Below are 16,082 nucleotides of genomic sequence, written 5' to 3'. Positions count from 1 at the left end.
GCGTCTCGCTCTGTCAGCCAGGCTGGAGTGCAGTGGTGCAATCTCAGCTCACTGTAACCTCCGCTTCCCGGGTTCAAGCAATTCTCCTGCCTCAGCCTCCTAAATAGCTGGGATCACAGGCATGCGCCACCATGCCCAGCTAATTTTTGTATTTTTAGTAGAGAAGGTGTTTTACCATTTTGGTCAGGCTGGGACTTGGGTTCTTAATAAAATACCACTCTCTGTGATGGCTACACCTAAGCCTTCGAAGGTGAGCTCTGGACATACTACAGGTGGACAGCATGAAATGCTTCTCCCAACACTGAGAGTCACTTGAAAGACTTGAGTGCAAAGTCAGGCAGGCCTCACGAATCCGAGGAGGTACACAAAGAGGAGCTTCTGCCTTAAAGGAACAAGGCTGTCTGGGAGGTGTGAGAGTCCATTCAAAGACATCAGACATCACATTTAACTACAACAAAACGAAGAGCAGCACCACCCCCCAGTGGCGCCCCAAACACACCTTTCCTCCAAGTTCTAGGTTGCTCCTCTTGGAGTCTACACTTAGACCCTGGGGGTGGGGTGGGCACACAAATGGACAGAGTGGTCTAAATGCAGGTCTCCTGGGGTTCTTCGAAATCTAGCCAGAAGCATCTCAATCTCCGTGTCCATTTTGATTCAACTAAGGTTCCAGTAAAGACACTGCAGCAATGTAAACATGCAACCTAAGCTAGCATGAGGTTCTAGATAGTAAGCCTGAACTAGGAATAAGGCAACTGAACTGTGACTTTCCGGCCAGGATCATCCAACTGCAATTATCCAGGCTTGACCTGGCTTCTCTAGGGATTCATTCTGGCCTGAACTTCCTGGTAATCACGACATGAACTTCTGGCTTCTGAATTTTAAGTAGATGCTTTCAATATATAAATTTGGGAGGTGAAACAGGTTTACCCTTTTCAAGTCTCCATGACTTGGGCACTTAAGTTTACTTTCACACTAAGGAAGCCTTATCATAGATTCTCTTTACTGTCTATCATATCCATTCCTAGCATTAAAGGTGAAAATTAATATGATTACAGACTCTCTTTAGGATATTCTCTCTTAACTCTCTCATATTACATACTTAAAAGCATAATTTCAATTCAAGAATCCCTTGATTCGTCTGTTCACTAAAGCCCACTGAGACCACACCTGGGGTGTGATCACACCTCTTGGTGCGTCCACTTTATGGAAGTCACGTGGCTCCCTAGACACCATCTCCTGGTGTCAGCAACACTCTGAATCCTACTATGACTTTCTCGTTCCCAGATGATGCATAAGCAATTCATTTTTGGTTGCTTAATTTACACACTATCTGTGAAAACAAACTATTCATAATTGAGCATGAAAACTTATAAGCTTCCCTGAATTCTGCACAATTCACACATAATTAGGTAGACAGTGATAGAAGACACTAAAATGAGAAGCAGAAACCCTGTCCAGGAAGCATGTTTAGATCAACAAAAGCCAATCATTCTTTATGCTAAAAACTAAGACCAAACTAAAACAAATATGTAATTCACAAGTAATTTTCTAAAATTTCAGCTAGAAAAAAATAATCTATGGACTTATGATTGAGTTACCATTAAAGCTTAAATGATTGTTCCCAAGGAACCATCATATCTGTCAGCATTATTCACAGCTAATCCTTACGCTAGCTGGTTGAGCCAATTGGGTTTTTACCCCATCATTAAATAGTGCTCAGAAAAGTAAGCAGTGCATCTTAATTGGTTAAATACTACAAAATGACCTGTATCATAGAAACGAAGACACTTTCATTCAAAGAATATCTTAAAATTACTATTGCTGAAATAAATCAAAATCTACATTAAAATCTTACTAAACACCATTACATGCCATAAAAGAATAAATAGAAATCATGGCAGATCAATAGCAGCATAACAAAGCATCTTTACATATTTTCACACTTTGGGCTGGGAAAGTACTCACAGCCTAGGAATATACTGGTAGAGTTCGGAATCACATTTTCTTTTAACTCCATAATTCTACAACAAAATAAGGGCAGTGTGAATAACAGCTCCCTTTTCTGCATAGCTTTAAAACTATTCTCAGTACACTCAAGGAAAGGAACCAGAATGGCGTCGTCAGATTGGTCCACTGGTCCTTTTGTCAAAGTGTTAAAGAAAACAACCAACAGTGACAGAAAAGGAAAATAAGGTTGTGTTTCATACACAAACTTAACGTTTTCACAACCACTGGAGAGCTTAACTTAAAATGAAGATTTGATAGGATGTGGGCACTCCCAGCCCCAGCCTTTCCTTCAGAGGTGTGACATGCCTGCGTCCACACCACCAGAGCCTGACAGTGCCCTATTCAAATGGTAATGCTGCACTGGGAGCCTGCTGCGTGGCAGGACTGGGGCACTTAAAAACAAAATGCTATTAAGAAATTTCACAACTTTTAAGGCCCAAATGGGGCGTTCATATAAAATACACTTCACTTGGGCAAATAATTCCTAATTTGCCAACTTAAATTCTGGTCCTAAAATCGTGAAGCTACTTTGCAGAGCTGCCTTCTACTCTGTTCAGAACTTGACTGTAAGCCCGTTTCTATGGGGTAGGTTGGGGGAAGGGGTGCTGGCCGGGCTGAACTTCTGCTGTGAGGCTGGTGACTACTCCTCTGTAAGTCCTTGAAAGTAAAAGCGAGAATCAGACTCCTTATTCCACAGCCTTGCTCCTAACTGATGAAAACACCCACATAACTGAACATAATGATTTTTTTTTTTTTTTTGTCAAAACAAAGGTCTGCTGGTGATGCTTCACAGTGAAACCTCCATTATCACTGAGAATGTCACTTGGAAAACATTCTTAAGAAATGAGTCTCTTTCTCATAGGCTCAATTTCAGGATTCTCAAACTCAATGTTCTGCTCAGAAGTTTCCATGATGAAGCCTATTTGTCTCTGAGGTTGGCGCTCTGCTTTTAGACTCATTCTGCTCCAGTCATAGGTTGTGGTTGTCTTTGTTCTTGGTCAGCACCTGCAAATAGACTTCATGAAGTGTACTGAGGAAGCTGGAATCATTCTAGAAGAGATGGTAAAGAATATGAATGTCACTTTTACCTCATCAGATTTTACTTCCTTGATAACAGCTTAGGAAAAAAATTGTATAAATGATTTGTATAACTGATAATCCCACCACGCAGAGAAAATCATGATCAGTATTTTGAGTTCACTGAGGTATTTCTCCACCAGGACTGTATGCTCAAAAAAAGAAACACATGACTACCAGCTAGTCTTTTTTCATTTTGGCCCACCTCGCCCCCCAGAGTGCGGGGGTTCCAGGCGTGAGCCGCTCTGCCCGACCTCCAGCTAGTCTTTTGAATTTACTTTATGAGCTGATTCTGTAGAAGGAATTTAAGAAATTTCTTTCACTAAATAATGAAGAAACAAAGATAAAATTGGTACCCTACATACCTTTATTAGATGTATTAATGTATCCTGGAGCTGAGACTTGCTGAGAATAATGGAAGGCTTTCTCTGATTTTCTGGCGTTCCAACAGTTAGAGGAGAAGGGGAGCTTGCTTTCCTTTCCAGGTCTGAAGACCTTGCAACTGTCTGCTGGAAAACACTCGGGGCTAGCAGGACTGAAGACACTGCAGTGGTCGTTGCAGTGACCAGTGGGGCACCTAAAACCTGGAGAGGAACGATGGTCATTTTGTACCAAAGTGCAGGAGTCAGTGGCCAGGCCCAGAATAGGGACCATGTGGAAACATGCACAAGCAGCAGAAGACTGGAGCACAGAGACAGACTATTTTGGATTCAGGTAAACATTCAGTAGGAGCATCTGACCATTTGACATCCAGTTATAAACTTCCATTAGCTAAAGGATGATGAGCTCATTTATATAAGAAAGTCCTAGAATCATTATGGGAAGCCACGTCCAACCACAGAAAACTGCATTTTTTTTTTTTTTTTTTTTTTTTTTTTGCCAGGTTCTCATTCTGTCACCCATGTGGCAATGCAGTAGTGTGGTCACCACTCACTGCAGCTTCAACTTCCTGGGCTCAAGCAATCCTCCGGCCTCATTTTTTTAAAAATTTTTTTTATAGCGACAAGATCTCACTACATTACCCAGGCTGATCTTGAACTCCTGGGCTTAAATGATCCTCCCGCCTTAGCCTCCCAAAGTGCTGAGATTACAGGTGTGAGTCACCACACCTGGCCTCTAAAAATCTGTATTTTAGTGTATGTAAATCATACTACAATAAAAAAGAAGTTAAAAATCCAGTTGTGGCAGGGAACAGTGGCTCACACCTGCAATCCTAGCACTTTGGGAGGCCAAGGTGGGTGGATCACTTGAGGTCAGGAATTCGAGTGAGACCAGTTTGGCTAACATGGTGAAACCCCGTCTCTACTAAAAAGACAAAAACTTAGCTGAGCGTGGTGATGGGTGCCTGTAATTCTAGCTACTTGGGAGGCTGAGGCAGAAGAACTGCTTGAACCCAGGAAGTGGAGGTTGCAGTGAGCTGAGATAGCACCATTGCACTCCAGCCTGGGCAACAGAGCAAGACTCCATTTCAAGAAAACAAAAAAAAAAAACAAAAAACAAAATCCAGTTATGTTTAATCTATTTTTTATACCGTTATAGGTATCAATGAGAAAATTTCTTAAAAATAAAGCTAACATCGACCTCTCTCCTCCATTTAGATGTGCTTCTAGGGTAATTCCAGACAATTACCTGAATATTAAACCAGTAATAATCAGTATTTTCAGTAATTCTCAGATTTGATATAATCAACAGAGATCTACATTTCTTTCTCTTATACACTGTGCTCATTTACAGAGCACAGAACTGGCCACAGTTTCAAGGGTGTGGTTTTTGGCATCTGAGCTATTGACCTTTTATTTATTTATTTTTGGTGCAAAAGCAGGCTGAGAGCTCCTGCAGACAGATCACCATGCAGAAGGACAAGACACACAGGAAAGAGTGGTGTTTATAAGACCAGTCAGAAGTTCGCACGATTTTAAATTCCAAGGCTCAAGGAGAGGTACAAAGGCTCAAAGGAAAACAAGAATGACTTTAAGGAACTAAAAAAAACCTGTGTGCAAGGCAAGGTTAGTGGGTGATAGAGAGTAAGGACAACACACAATGAAGCAAGGGAGGACAAATGGAAAGAAGACACAGGCCCGGGAGGCTGTATTCTCAGAGCTATGGGAAATGAGAGGACTGTACCAGGATAGTGGCTCTGCCACCTGGGACATCACAGCTCTTCCAGGAAGTCCTATTTAGAGAAGCCAGGCTACCACACTCTTAGCAGTCACCCATTCACAAATACTGAGTAACGGCCCACCCTGCCCTCTACACACATAGTCAGGGAAGACATCCATGCAGATACCTTGAGATCCACAGAGGCCATGGCAATGGACGCCACCAGGATGGGGGTGGGAGAGGGCCTGGCCTAGGAGATGCCTCTAAGATGGGCTGGGCTCCACAGCTAACTCTTTTCACTAAGCTGACAACCTTTTATTTCACATCCAGTGGAAGAATTTAAAAATATATAATGTGTTCTTCAGAAAAAAGGAGTCCTGATTGTTCACAGCCAGCTACAGCTCAAACTCCTTGTTCTACTCTTTCTACCTTCTCACGATGGCACCTGACTAGTCTTAAAAAAAAAAAAAAAAAAAAAGAAAAAGTGAGTCCTTACCGGGATGGCACTGGATAACACCTTAGGCTGGACAAATACTTCAGGATCCTGGTTCTGCTGCATAGACTGAAATGTTTAAGAAGAAAAGATAGACAGGTATAAGAAAGTTTCTTTTGTATTTTTATTTTTTGTGATGAAGTCCTGCTCTTGTTGCTCCAGCTGGAGTGCAATGGTGCAATCTCAGCTCACTGCAAACTCTGCCTCCTGGGTTGAAGCGATTCTCTTGCCTCAGCCTCCTGAGTAGCTGGGATTATAGGCATGTGCCACCATGCCCAGCCAATTTTTGTATTTTTAGTAGAGATGAGGTCTTTCCATGTTGGTCAGGTTGGTCTTGAACTCTTGACCTCAGGTGATCCACCTGCCTTGGCCTCCCATGGTGTTGGGATTACAGGCGTGAGCCACTGCGCTCGGCCTAAGAAGTTTCAATTAAGAAGACTTCCTAGTCTTAATTGTAGAAGACTTTTCTAGTGGAAAATCTAGGTGAGTAACAGAAAATGGTTCAGATGTTAACTAGTTCGTATATTCCCAAGGGAAGAGGCTGACAGAAACTTGTAACTATGCAGCCAACAAAACTGCATGAGAGCTCTGGGACAGCTTCTCTCCTCTTTAGCTCCTGAGGGAAGGAGTGTGCAGAGCCTTTTAGGCATCTTTAAAGAAAAACCTGAGCCAGGAGCGGTGGCTCATGCCCATAATCCCAGCTACTGAAGAGGCTGAGGCAGGAGAATCACTTGAACCCTGGAGGCAGAGGTTGCAGTGAGTCAAGATTGCGTCACTGCACTCCAGCCTGGGTGACAGAGTGAGACTCCGTCTCAAAAAAGTAAAAGTAAAACCCTAAAACCTGTATCTCTTATAAGATCCAGGGATAGCGCAGAAATATATATAATTTTTAATTTTTGTGGGTATATAGGTGTATATACTTATGAGGTATATGAAATGTTTTGATATAGGCATGCAATGCATAATAATCATGGAAAATGGGGTATCCATCCCCTCATGCATTTTTTTGTGTTACAATCTAATTATACTCTTTTCATTATTTAAAAATGTACAATTAAATTATTATTGACTATAGTCACCCTGTGGTGTTACTAAATACTAGGTCTTATTATTATTTTTTTGTATGCATTAACCATCCCCACCTCCTCCCACCCTCCCACCACCCTTCCCAGCCTCTGGTAACCATCCTCTACTCTCTATTTCCATGAGTTCAAATAAAGTGAGAACATGTGATGTTTGTCCTTCAGCCTGGGCTTATTTTTGCTGCTGAATCTGTAGAGATGAGAGATCCAGGCAACATGACACTTCTTGATAAGGCGATGTGAAAAAAGTAGCTTTATTTGAACTCATACCTCCAAGTCTAGGATGCTCTTATGGGACCTCTAGGTTACTCGGCACAAGGTAGGCACTCCAGGAAAGTACAGTGGGAACTGGGAAGGGAGCTAAGTTTTGTGATAATTTGGTCATGAGTCAAATGAGGACTCCTGGAACTGTTGCACAAAAGCAAAACATAGAACCCCGGCTAAAATGCATATCCAGATACGAAATATGTTACTTGGTTGTTCATGATAGGGCTTCTTACCTCACCTGTCTCCTAGCCACTGACATACTTCAAAGAGACAACTCTTTAAAACTGTCAGTGTCATGACAGTTAAAACCAAGGTCTTTGTAGTTTCATCCCATCCAATTAGTTTCCCACCCTACCCACCCCCACCCTCCTGCCGTTACCTGAAGGGGAGCAAGCACCATGTTGCTCAGAGAGGCTGGGGCCGCTGCTCTTGCTGCTGCTGCCTTAGAGGGAGGCTCTATGAAGCTCTCAGGTGTGGCCAGCTGACCAGCTACTGGAGCAAAGCTGGCTACCACTGCACCTTTCCCAAGTGGTTGTGTCTGTATTTGGTCATGCTGTGGGGTCAACCTGAGTTTCTGGAGAAGATCAACGCTTGGGAGGGATGTGCCAGCTGTGTTTGTCACGTTCAAGGGGGCCCTGAAGGGGCTCTGGTTGGCAATCAGACTGGCATGGCTTAGCTCAGGGACTGGCTGGTTCAGGAGTGGAGACCTCTGTCTAGGCGTGGTCTTCACTGCCTGCATCATGGTGCTGTTTCGAGGTAAGCTAGGGGGAACCTGTGTAGTAGGAGCTTCAGCTGGCAGAGTGGGACTGAGAACGGGGCTCAACGGGATTGTGTAGCTTGGGGCATGCTTTTCATTGGACTGTGTGATGGAGGCTGGAGTGATTAGCACCGGGGTGGTGATTTCAGGCTGGACTGAGAGGTGGGCAGAAGGGACACCCAGGGTTTCTGATTGAGGGGTTCCTCCTGACTGCTCAAAGGGAAATGGTAGAAATGAACTGGGCTCTTTCTGGGAGGCATCTCCTGGCAACCTCTCCACTTCTTCTGAATCCAGACCCAAAACTGCTGGCTGTTCCTTTGGCAAAGAGGTTCCAAATAACTCTTCTACTGTCAGATGCTTGTGTCCAGATGGAGCAGACTGAAAAACAAATCAAACCACCCAGTGAAAAGAGGTCTCTCATACATCAGCATAACCGAACTTCTTTTCCAGAAACCAAAAGATTTTGCACAATCAAGGATGGATGGAGCATAAAAATAAGGAATGGGGAAAAAAAAATGAAGATGTACTAAGGATTAAGGCCCAGGCTCATCTAGTGTCCCCAGAGTGGTGGATGGAAATTTGCATTAGTAATATAATTCAAATTTTTAGGGTCTCTGGGTAGCAGCATCAGAATTCACCATTCCTTTTCTTGGCAAAGCTAATTGTGCCCAATTGCCTCATGTCAGCAACACACGTAGGGATGTGACACTAGAGGAGACACAGGGACCAAATGCTGATGAGGCGATTCTACGTTTACTTTCACTGTTCTTGATGAAAAGCTAGGCAATGGACCTCAGAGACTGGGTCCCAAATATCAGAAAATAAATCTAACAATTTAATAGTGGGCCATTCCTTCCTCCTTCTTCCCTAGTCACAGAATTCTTAAGAAAAAGCAAAGCATTTAAGCCTGACAATTTAAATTTATATTTATTTTAGCAAGTTGGTTTACTGACACCCTTACAACCATTCAAAGGAAAAATATTCATGCTTTCCTGTACCTTTAAGCAGTACCGCCATAGTCAGTAACCTTTACTTCCTGAGAACTAATAGGGTGTCAGGTCCTGCTCTAACCCAGGCCCACGGGATGTAGCAAGGGAGTCACAACAGTTCTCACAGAGCTTACGTTTTAGTGGGAGACATACCAGAGCACTTTGAAAACATAGGCGGCCTCAAATTTTTATTCCTAAAATGAGTGAATTACTTAGTTGTTTAGATCTGTTTATAGTGAAAAAATTAGTTCACTGAAACACATGCTTTTCAAGGCCTCAGAAAGTCTGTAAGGCCTCAAAGCCCACCACAAATTAGTATAATGTTGATAGGACTATGGTATGATCACATTTCTACAGGAAAACGCAGTGTTGTCTAGGCGAATGTTTGTCTTATCCATTTGACAAAGATTCTTGAATTTATCAGGTGCCAGGCATTGTGCTGTGACTGTGATGTGAAAAAAGAGGCCAGGATAGCTGGTGATAAGGCCCCCGGGGGGCAGAGCTGCAGGGCTCGGACGGAAGGCGCTGGGAAAAAGACTGAGCGGGGAGGGATAAGGCCAGCTGGCTGGGAGGACAGTCACTGAGACAGCTACACGTGCTTCAGCACAGCTGGGTCAGAGGCTGGGTAGGAAGGTGACGGGGAAAGAGAGAAGCAGTGGGCAGACTGCAGAGTGTCCGAGACACGTTAGAGGATCTGGACTTTATCCATAGGGCAATGGGGACATGTTCAGAGAATGAGCCATCAAGCTTTACATTTTAGGATGTGCACTTAGTCGGCCACATAAAGGACAAAGTGGAGGGGTGAGACTGAGGAGAGTCTAAGATACTGGCAGAGAAGACGACGAGAACTGGAGTTGGAAATAAAAGGAGTTGGTGGCTGGCCAGGTAGGAGCATGGAGCCGAGAGGACACCCTGCTATCTGGGTATTGGATGGTGGTGCCACTGCGTGGGCAGGCAGCCCTGGAAAAGCCCCTAGGTTGAGGGAGTGGGGGCCGCTCAAGTTAGTTGTGAACATGTCTGGAGGTCTCCGTGGGACATCTAGAACATGGAGGTACTGACTTAGAACGCAAAATGGTAATGTTATTTTGTGTTCTTAAAACACAAAACTGATAATACAAGTCAAGAGAGCAAAGGCATCCCCTCAGGACACTGCAATGACAGAGCTGTAATGTCCTACTAAATGCCCAGATTCAGGGCCTGGCTCTGCTCCTTTCCAGCTGTGTGGACTGAGGAGTGCTGTCAACTCAGAGTCTCAGGCCTCTATAAAGTAGGGAGGGCTGGTGGGAGGCTGAAACGTATGGAAGCCAGCACATAGGAGGTGCGTGTTTAATGTCAGCACTCCTAACAACAACATGGGAAGCAAGTGTGCCAAGGCAGGGGCTCTCTTTCTTGTGTATTCCCCAATCCTTACCTTTCATGCTCCTGGACTTGCCTACCCGAGCAATGGCACCGCCACCCAGGACCACAGATCCAATCAGTACATAGCAGACACTCCACAGTACTCTCTTTCAAAGTCCTCTCGGGGAGGAGGGGGAGGTCAGTATGAGGAGAGAGGGAGCTTAAGGGGCAGGTGCAAGAGATCTTGTGTCAGGAGATCATGTCAGACAATAAGAAAAAAGAGGGCCAGCAGCGATGAGCATGCAGGCAAGTCTGCATGTGAAGGACAGAAGTTAAGGAAGTGCCATTCTGTCTTCTCTCCTTGGTATGAGGACAGCATCACCTGCTAGGTAAGAGGGACAAGGCAGGTCTGAAAAAATTCAGTCAGTAAAAAGTAACTCTTGTGGAGGAAGAGGCAAGAACCTCCCACAGTTGTAAAAAGTTGTAGCTTCATATCAAACCATATTGCCTTAGAAAATATTAAATAAAGAAATTCCACTAATGTTAGAATCTCACTTCAAATATAAGGCAGCATCAATATCTGTGGATACAAAAAAATGCTAAAGATCTTATATGGTTCAATTTCTTCATATTTTTACTTTTGAAAAAAACTGCAGAGTTTAGGGTCTGAAATAAAAAATACCTCAGCTGTGAATTGGGAAAATTACATAATCTTTCTTTTTCTTTCTGTTTTTCTGAGACAGGGTCTCACTCTGTCAGTAAGACTGGAGTGTAGCAGTATGATCAGAGCTCACTGCAGCCTAGACCTCCCAGACTCAAGCAATCCTTTCATGTAGGTGGGACCACAGGTGCATGCCACCGTACTTGGTTTATTTTTTAATTTTTTTGTAGTGAGCCATTGAGCCCGGCATAATCTTTCTAATTTAGTTCCTTATCCAAAAAGTGTGGACACTGTGGCAATGATCTTAGAACACTGTTGTGAAAATTAAATTGAAGTTGGCTTAAACTATAATCACATAAACACCATGTGATCTTTTTTTTGTTTGTTTGTTTTTTGAGATGGAGTCTTGCCCTATTGCCCAGGCTGAAGTGCAGTGGCATAATCTCAGCTCACTGCAACCTCTGTCTCCCAGGTTCAAGTGATTCTCATGCCTCAGCCTCTCAAGTAGCTGGGATTACAGGTGTACGCCACTATGGTCAGCTAATTTACATATTTTTAGTAGAGGGGTTTCACCATATTGCCCAGGCTGGTCTCAAACTTCTGACCTCAGGTAATCTGCACGCCTTGGCCTTCCAAAGTACTGGGATTACAGGGGTGAGCCACCACACCCGGCCCACCACGTGGTCTTAATAGCAAGCATAGAGTACCAAACAAAAGTTCATCAAATGCTTCTGGAATATCATATCCCCATAATGCAAGACAACAACAACAACACGTCTGGTAAGATAACCAAGGCTAGGCTACTATAAACCTCCTGGTCACTCCCGATGCAAAGAATCATCAAGGACACAGCTGTTTGTTTAAAACTCCTTGGCAACATTTCAAACCCACTCAACGAAAGTCAAAATAGACAACAAATTCTGTAAGACGCAGCACAATGATGTGCCGTACAGGTCTGTAGCCTAGGAGCCACGGGCTATGCCATTGAGCCTAGGTGTTAGTAGGCAATGCCATCTAGGTACGTGAAGGTACAAGTACACTCTATGATGTTCGGGGAATGAAATCGCCTAAAGACACATTTCTCAGAATGTATTCCCATTGTTAAGTGACACACAACTGTACCTAACTGGTTGGATTTGTCATAGGAGGCTGGGTGAGCAGAACATTCCTCGTCGCACAAATCCCCAGAAGCTTCCCTGTCTCTGCATTCTTTTCTGTTTCTTTCTTTCTTTTCTTTTTTTTTTTTTTTTTAAAGATGAGGTTTCACCATGTTGGTCAGTCTGGTCTTGAACTGACTTCAGGTGATCCACCCGCCTCAGCCTCCCAAAGTGTTGGGATTACAGGCGTGAGCCACCGGGCCCGGCTTCTTTTCTGTTTCTGATAAGAAAAATTGGTTGCCCTCCTCTAGTAGCTGTGTTTATTTATTCATGAATTAACCTTCCAGCATCCACAGAAAAGGTAAAATGTTATTCTTTCCTCATGCTTGAATATGCTTAAAGTCTGGTTTCTGAGCCAGATATGGTGGCTCATGCCTGTAATCCCAGCACTTTGAGAGGCCGAGGTGGGCGGACCACCTGAAGTCAGGAGTTTGAGACCAGCATGATCAACATGGAGAAACCCCATCTCTACTAAAAATACAAAATTAGCCAGGCATGATGGTGCATGCCTGTAATCCTAGCTACTCGGGAGGCTGAGATGGGAGAATTGCTTGCACCTGGGAGGTGGAGGTTGTGGTGAGACGGAAAACAAAAAAAAGAGTCTAGATTCTGAGTTTTTTAATACTTCACATGGTTCACATAGATCAAGTGTTAGTCTGACCATTTTAGCTTGGGAAATGGGATTCAGTGAGCAACAGCATGTATGGCGTAGGGTAAAATTCTTATATACAGCATCAGGTTCATTCCTCATCCCACAGAAAATTGATGTTAGAGAATTTCACATTTCTGTTTGGAGCTAGTGGTCACTGCAGTGGGCACACCATAAGGCAAACATTATTCTTGAATACAGGAAGCAAACAAAACCAAAACACACTAGAGAAACATTCCCAAGGAAAGTTTAATAAGTGAATTACACAACTGAAATGGAATGTAATACTATTAAGGATTGATAGGAGTACTTGCTCCTCAGCACTAGATGGCAGTGTTACTAAACAAATGTAACTGTGTGGGGGGGCTGATTATAAATTTAAGCTAATTTTAGTCAATCACATAGCTTCCGACAATATCCAGATCTCAGTATTTCATAAAATTTTGTCACTATAACCTAAAAAGTGGAGGCTCCCCACCCCCCTGAGATGGAGTCTTGCTCTGTCACCCAGGCTGGAGTGTAGTGGCACAATCTTGGCTCACTGTAACCTCTGCCTCCCAGGTTCAAGCAATTCTCCTGCCTCAGCCACCTCAGTAGCTGTGATTACAGGCATGTGCCACCACACTTGGCTAATTTTTGTATTTTTAGTACAGACAGGGTTTTACCATGTTGGCCAGGTTGGTCTCAAATTTCTGGCCTCAAGCAATCCACCTGCCTCTACTTCCCAAAGTCCTAGGATTAAAAGTGTGAGTCACTGTGCCTGACCTTATAATTCTTAAGGCATTTTTTTCTGGTCCATTTCTTTCTTAGGGTCTTACAATAACTCTGGGTTAGGTGGTACAAGATTCCTTAACCTCATGATTCACAAAAGGAAGGCGAGGTGACTCATGATTTATAAAGGGGAAGTAGAAAGCCCACTGCACACTCCTGATGATGATCCTAAATCCAGATACAGTAAAAACGTGGCACAGGAAGGCAGAATACAAAATTTGGTTTAAATTAATTATCATCTAAATATCTAAAAACATTATGGATACATTGCTGATGTGAATGTAAAATTGTACCGACTTCCTAGAAAACAGTTTGGCGGTTTTTTTTTTGAGATGCAGTTTCACTTGTTGCCCAGGCTACAGTGAAATGGCATGATCTCGGCTCACTGCAATCTTTGCCTCCTGGGTTGAAGCGATTCTCATGCCTCAGTCTACTTAGTATCTGGGATAACAGGTGCTACCACTACCATGTCCGTCTAATTTTTGTATTTTTAGTAGAGATGGGGTTTCACCATGTTGGTCAGCCTGGTCTTGAACTCCTGACCTCAGGTGATCCACCCGCCTCAGCCTCCCAAGGCAGTTTCTTATTAAACTAAAACACATAATATCAAATGACCTGACATTTGCATTCCTGGGCATTTATACCAGAGAAATGAAAATTTATGTTCACACAAAAACCTGTACATAACTGTTTATAGGAGCTTTATTTGTAATAACCCAAAACTGAAAACAATCTAAATATTCTTCAACAGGTGAGTGGTCAAAACAGTTAAATAAATTTTGGTACTTCTATATCACATAATACTCTCAGTAATAATAGGGAACAAACTTGATACATGTAACTTCAGTGAAATGTTCAGGAATTACACTGAGTGAAGAAAGACAATCACAAGAGGTTATATATAAGATTCCATTTATATCATATTCTTTTTTTTTCTTTTTCTTATTTTATTTTTTATAAAGATGGGGTTTCACCATGATGGCCAGGCTAGTCTCGAACTCCTGACCTCAGGTGATCCGCCTGCCTTGGCCTCCTGAAGTGCTGGGATTACAGGTGTGGGAAGTACTGTGCCCGGCTGTTTTATTTTTAAATTAAATTAACTTTTTGAGATAGGGCCTTGCTTTGTTACCCAGGCTGGAGTGCAGTGGTGTGATCATGGTTCACTGCAATCTCAAACCTCCTGGGCTCAAGCAAGACTCCTACCTCAGCCTCCCAATTAACTGGGACCACAAGTGCATGACACCATGTCTGGCTAATTTTAAATTTTTTTCTAGAGAAAGGGTGGGTCTCACTATGGCCTTGGCCTTCCAAAGTGCTGAGATTACAGGCGTGGGCCACCGTGCCTGGCCAAGGGTTGTTACTTTTTTTTTTCCCTTGAGACAGAGTTTTGCTCTGTCTCCCAGACTGGAGTGCACTGGTGCTATCTTGGCTCACTGCAACCTCTGCCTCCTGGGTTCGAGCCATTCTGGTGCCTCAGCCTCCTGAGTAGCTGTGATTACAGGCACGGGCCATCACACCCAGCTAATTTTTGTATTTTTCCAAAGTGCTGGCATTATAGGTGTGAGCCACTGTGCCTGGCCAAGGGTTATTTTAAACAGGGTAGAGTCAGAGAAGGCCTGACTTATGGAGGATATATGACACTTGAAGGAGGAAAGGGAGCAAATCCTATCAGGGAGGAAAGTATTACAGGCCAAGGGAACAACAAGTGTAAAGGCCTGTTCTGAGGCAGGAACATATCTGGCACATTTGGGGAAAGGCAAGACAGCCAATGGGCCTGGGGCCAGGTGAGCGATGCAGAGTGACACATGAGGCCTGGGTTAGAGGGGCCAGATTAGGTAGAGCCTCACGGGCCAATGTCATGATCCTGGATATTATTTGAGTGAGCTGGAACACTGCTGGAGAGTTTTAAGCAGAGGAATGCCATGATCTAATTTATGTTTTGCAAGGATTACTTTGGCTGTTGGGTTAAGAATAGGTAAGAAGCAACCAGGGGGCAAAAGATGGGAAACTAGATAGGAGGCTACTGCAAAATCCAGATGAAAGACAGTTACTCAGATCCTAATGACCCAGGAGGATCATTTTATTTTTAAATTAAATTCATTATGTTGCTGCACATATGAACCTTGAAACAGGTGACAAATCAAACTTGCACTGTATTAGAACCCTTACTGAATGTTACTCTTTGTTACTTAAGACAAAGCTAGAGCTTTAGCTGTACAAACCTTATCTTGTGGCCCCGAGGGTGTCTCTTCTAGAGTCTCGGTGCTTCCCAGATTGGAGAGATGAGTGCTTGGCTGTAACCCAGGGCTGGAGATATTTGAGTCACCCATCTGATTCTTTAAAAAGTTAAAAGAAAAAATAAGTCATGTGAAAAAAATTTGCTATTATTTGGCTCACAAAACAGCATTTAAGGTTCTCAGAAATGCTATTAAAAAAAAAAAAGCAAGAAAACAACAAAAAAAACCCCCAACCTCAAAATGTTTGCTCTGTACTCCGATGTAAATAACATACAATGAAATTTCTAGAACACTGAGCACCTAATTTTAGACAAGTGTTGTTGGCCACAACTGTTACTTTAATCACCTTTTTAAGAAAAAGATAATGGTACTACTTTATCATATATTCTTGTAATCTTGCTCACTGCAACCTCTGCCTCCTGGGTTCAAGCAATTTTCTTGCCTCAGCCTCCTGGGTAGCTAGGATTACAGGCGTGAGCCACCAAGCCTGGTTTTTT

At 43.2% G+C, this 16,082-nt stretch overlaps 1 protein-coding gene across 1 annotated transcript in view; it reads right to left on the bottom strand.

The window, feature by feature from the left end:
• Positions 1-1,802: 1,802 nt before the first annotated feature.
• The window catches only part of DCP1A (decapping mRNA 1A), a 49,825-nt gene continuing 35,545 nt past the window's right edge, over positions 1,803-16,082 (bottom strand). The window contains exons 6-10 of the mRNA XM_017523850.2: positions 15,571-15,684; positions 7,406-8,161; positions 5,681-5,746; positions 3,450-3,668; positions 1,803-3,057 (exon numbers count right to left, since the gene is read on the bottom strand). Coding sequence (XP_017379339.1) covers positions 2,977-3,057; positions 3,450-3,668; positions 5,681-5,746; positions 7,406-8,161; positions 15,571-15,684 — 1,236 coding nt within the window. The 3' untranslated portion in view covers positions 1,803-2,976. The remainder of the gene's footprint in view (positions 3,058-3,449; positions 3,669-5,680; positions 5,747-7,405; positions 8,162-15,570; positions 15,685-16,082) is intronic.

The sequence above is a fragment of the Cebus imitator genome, unplaced genomic scaffold (assembly GCF_001604975.1).
Source record: "Cebus imitator isolate Cc_AM_T3 unplaced genomic scaffold, Cebus_imitator-1.0 Scaffold0, whole genome shotgun sequence".
Classification (NCBI taxonomy): domain Eukaryota; kingdom Metazoa; phylum Chordata; class Mammalia; order Primates; family Cebidae; genus Cebus; species Cebus imitator.
The sequence above is the reverse complement of the archived record's forward strand: the minus strand, read 5'-3'. Positions and strand labels throughout refer to the sequence as shown.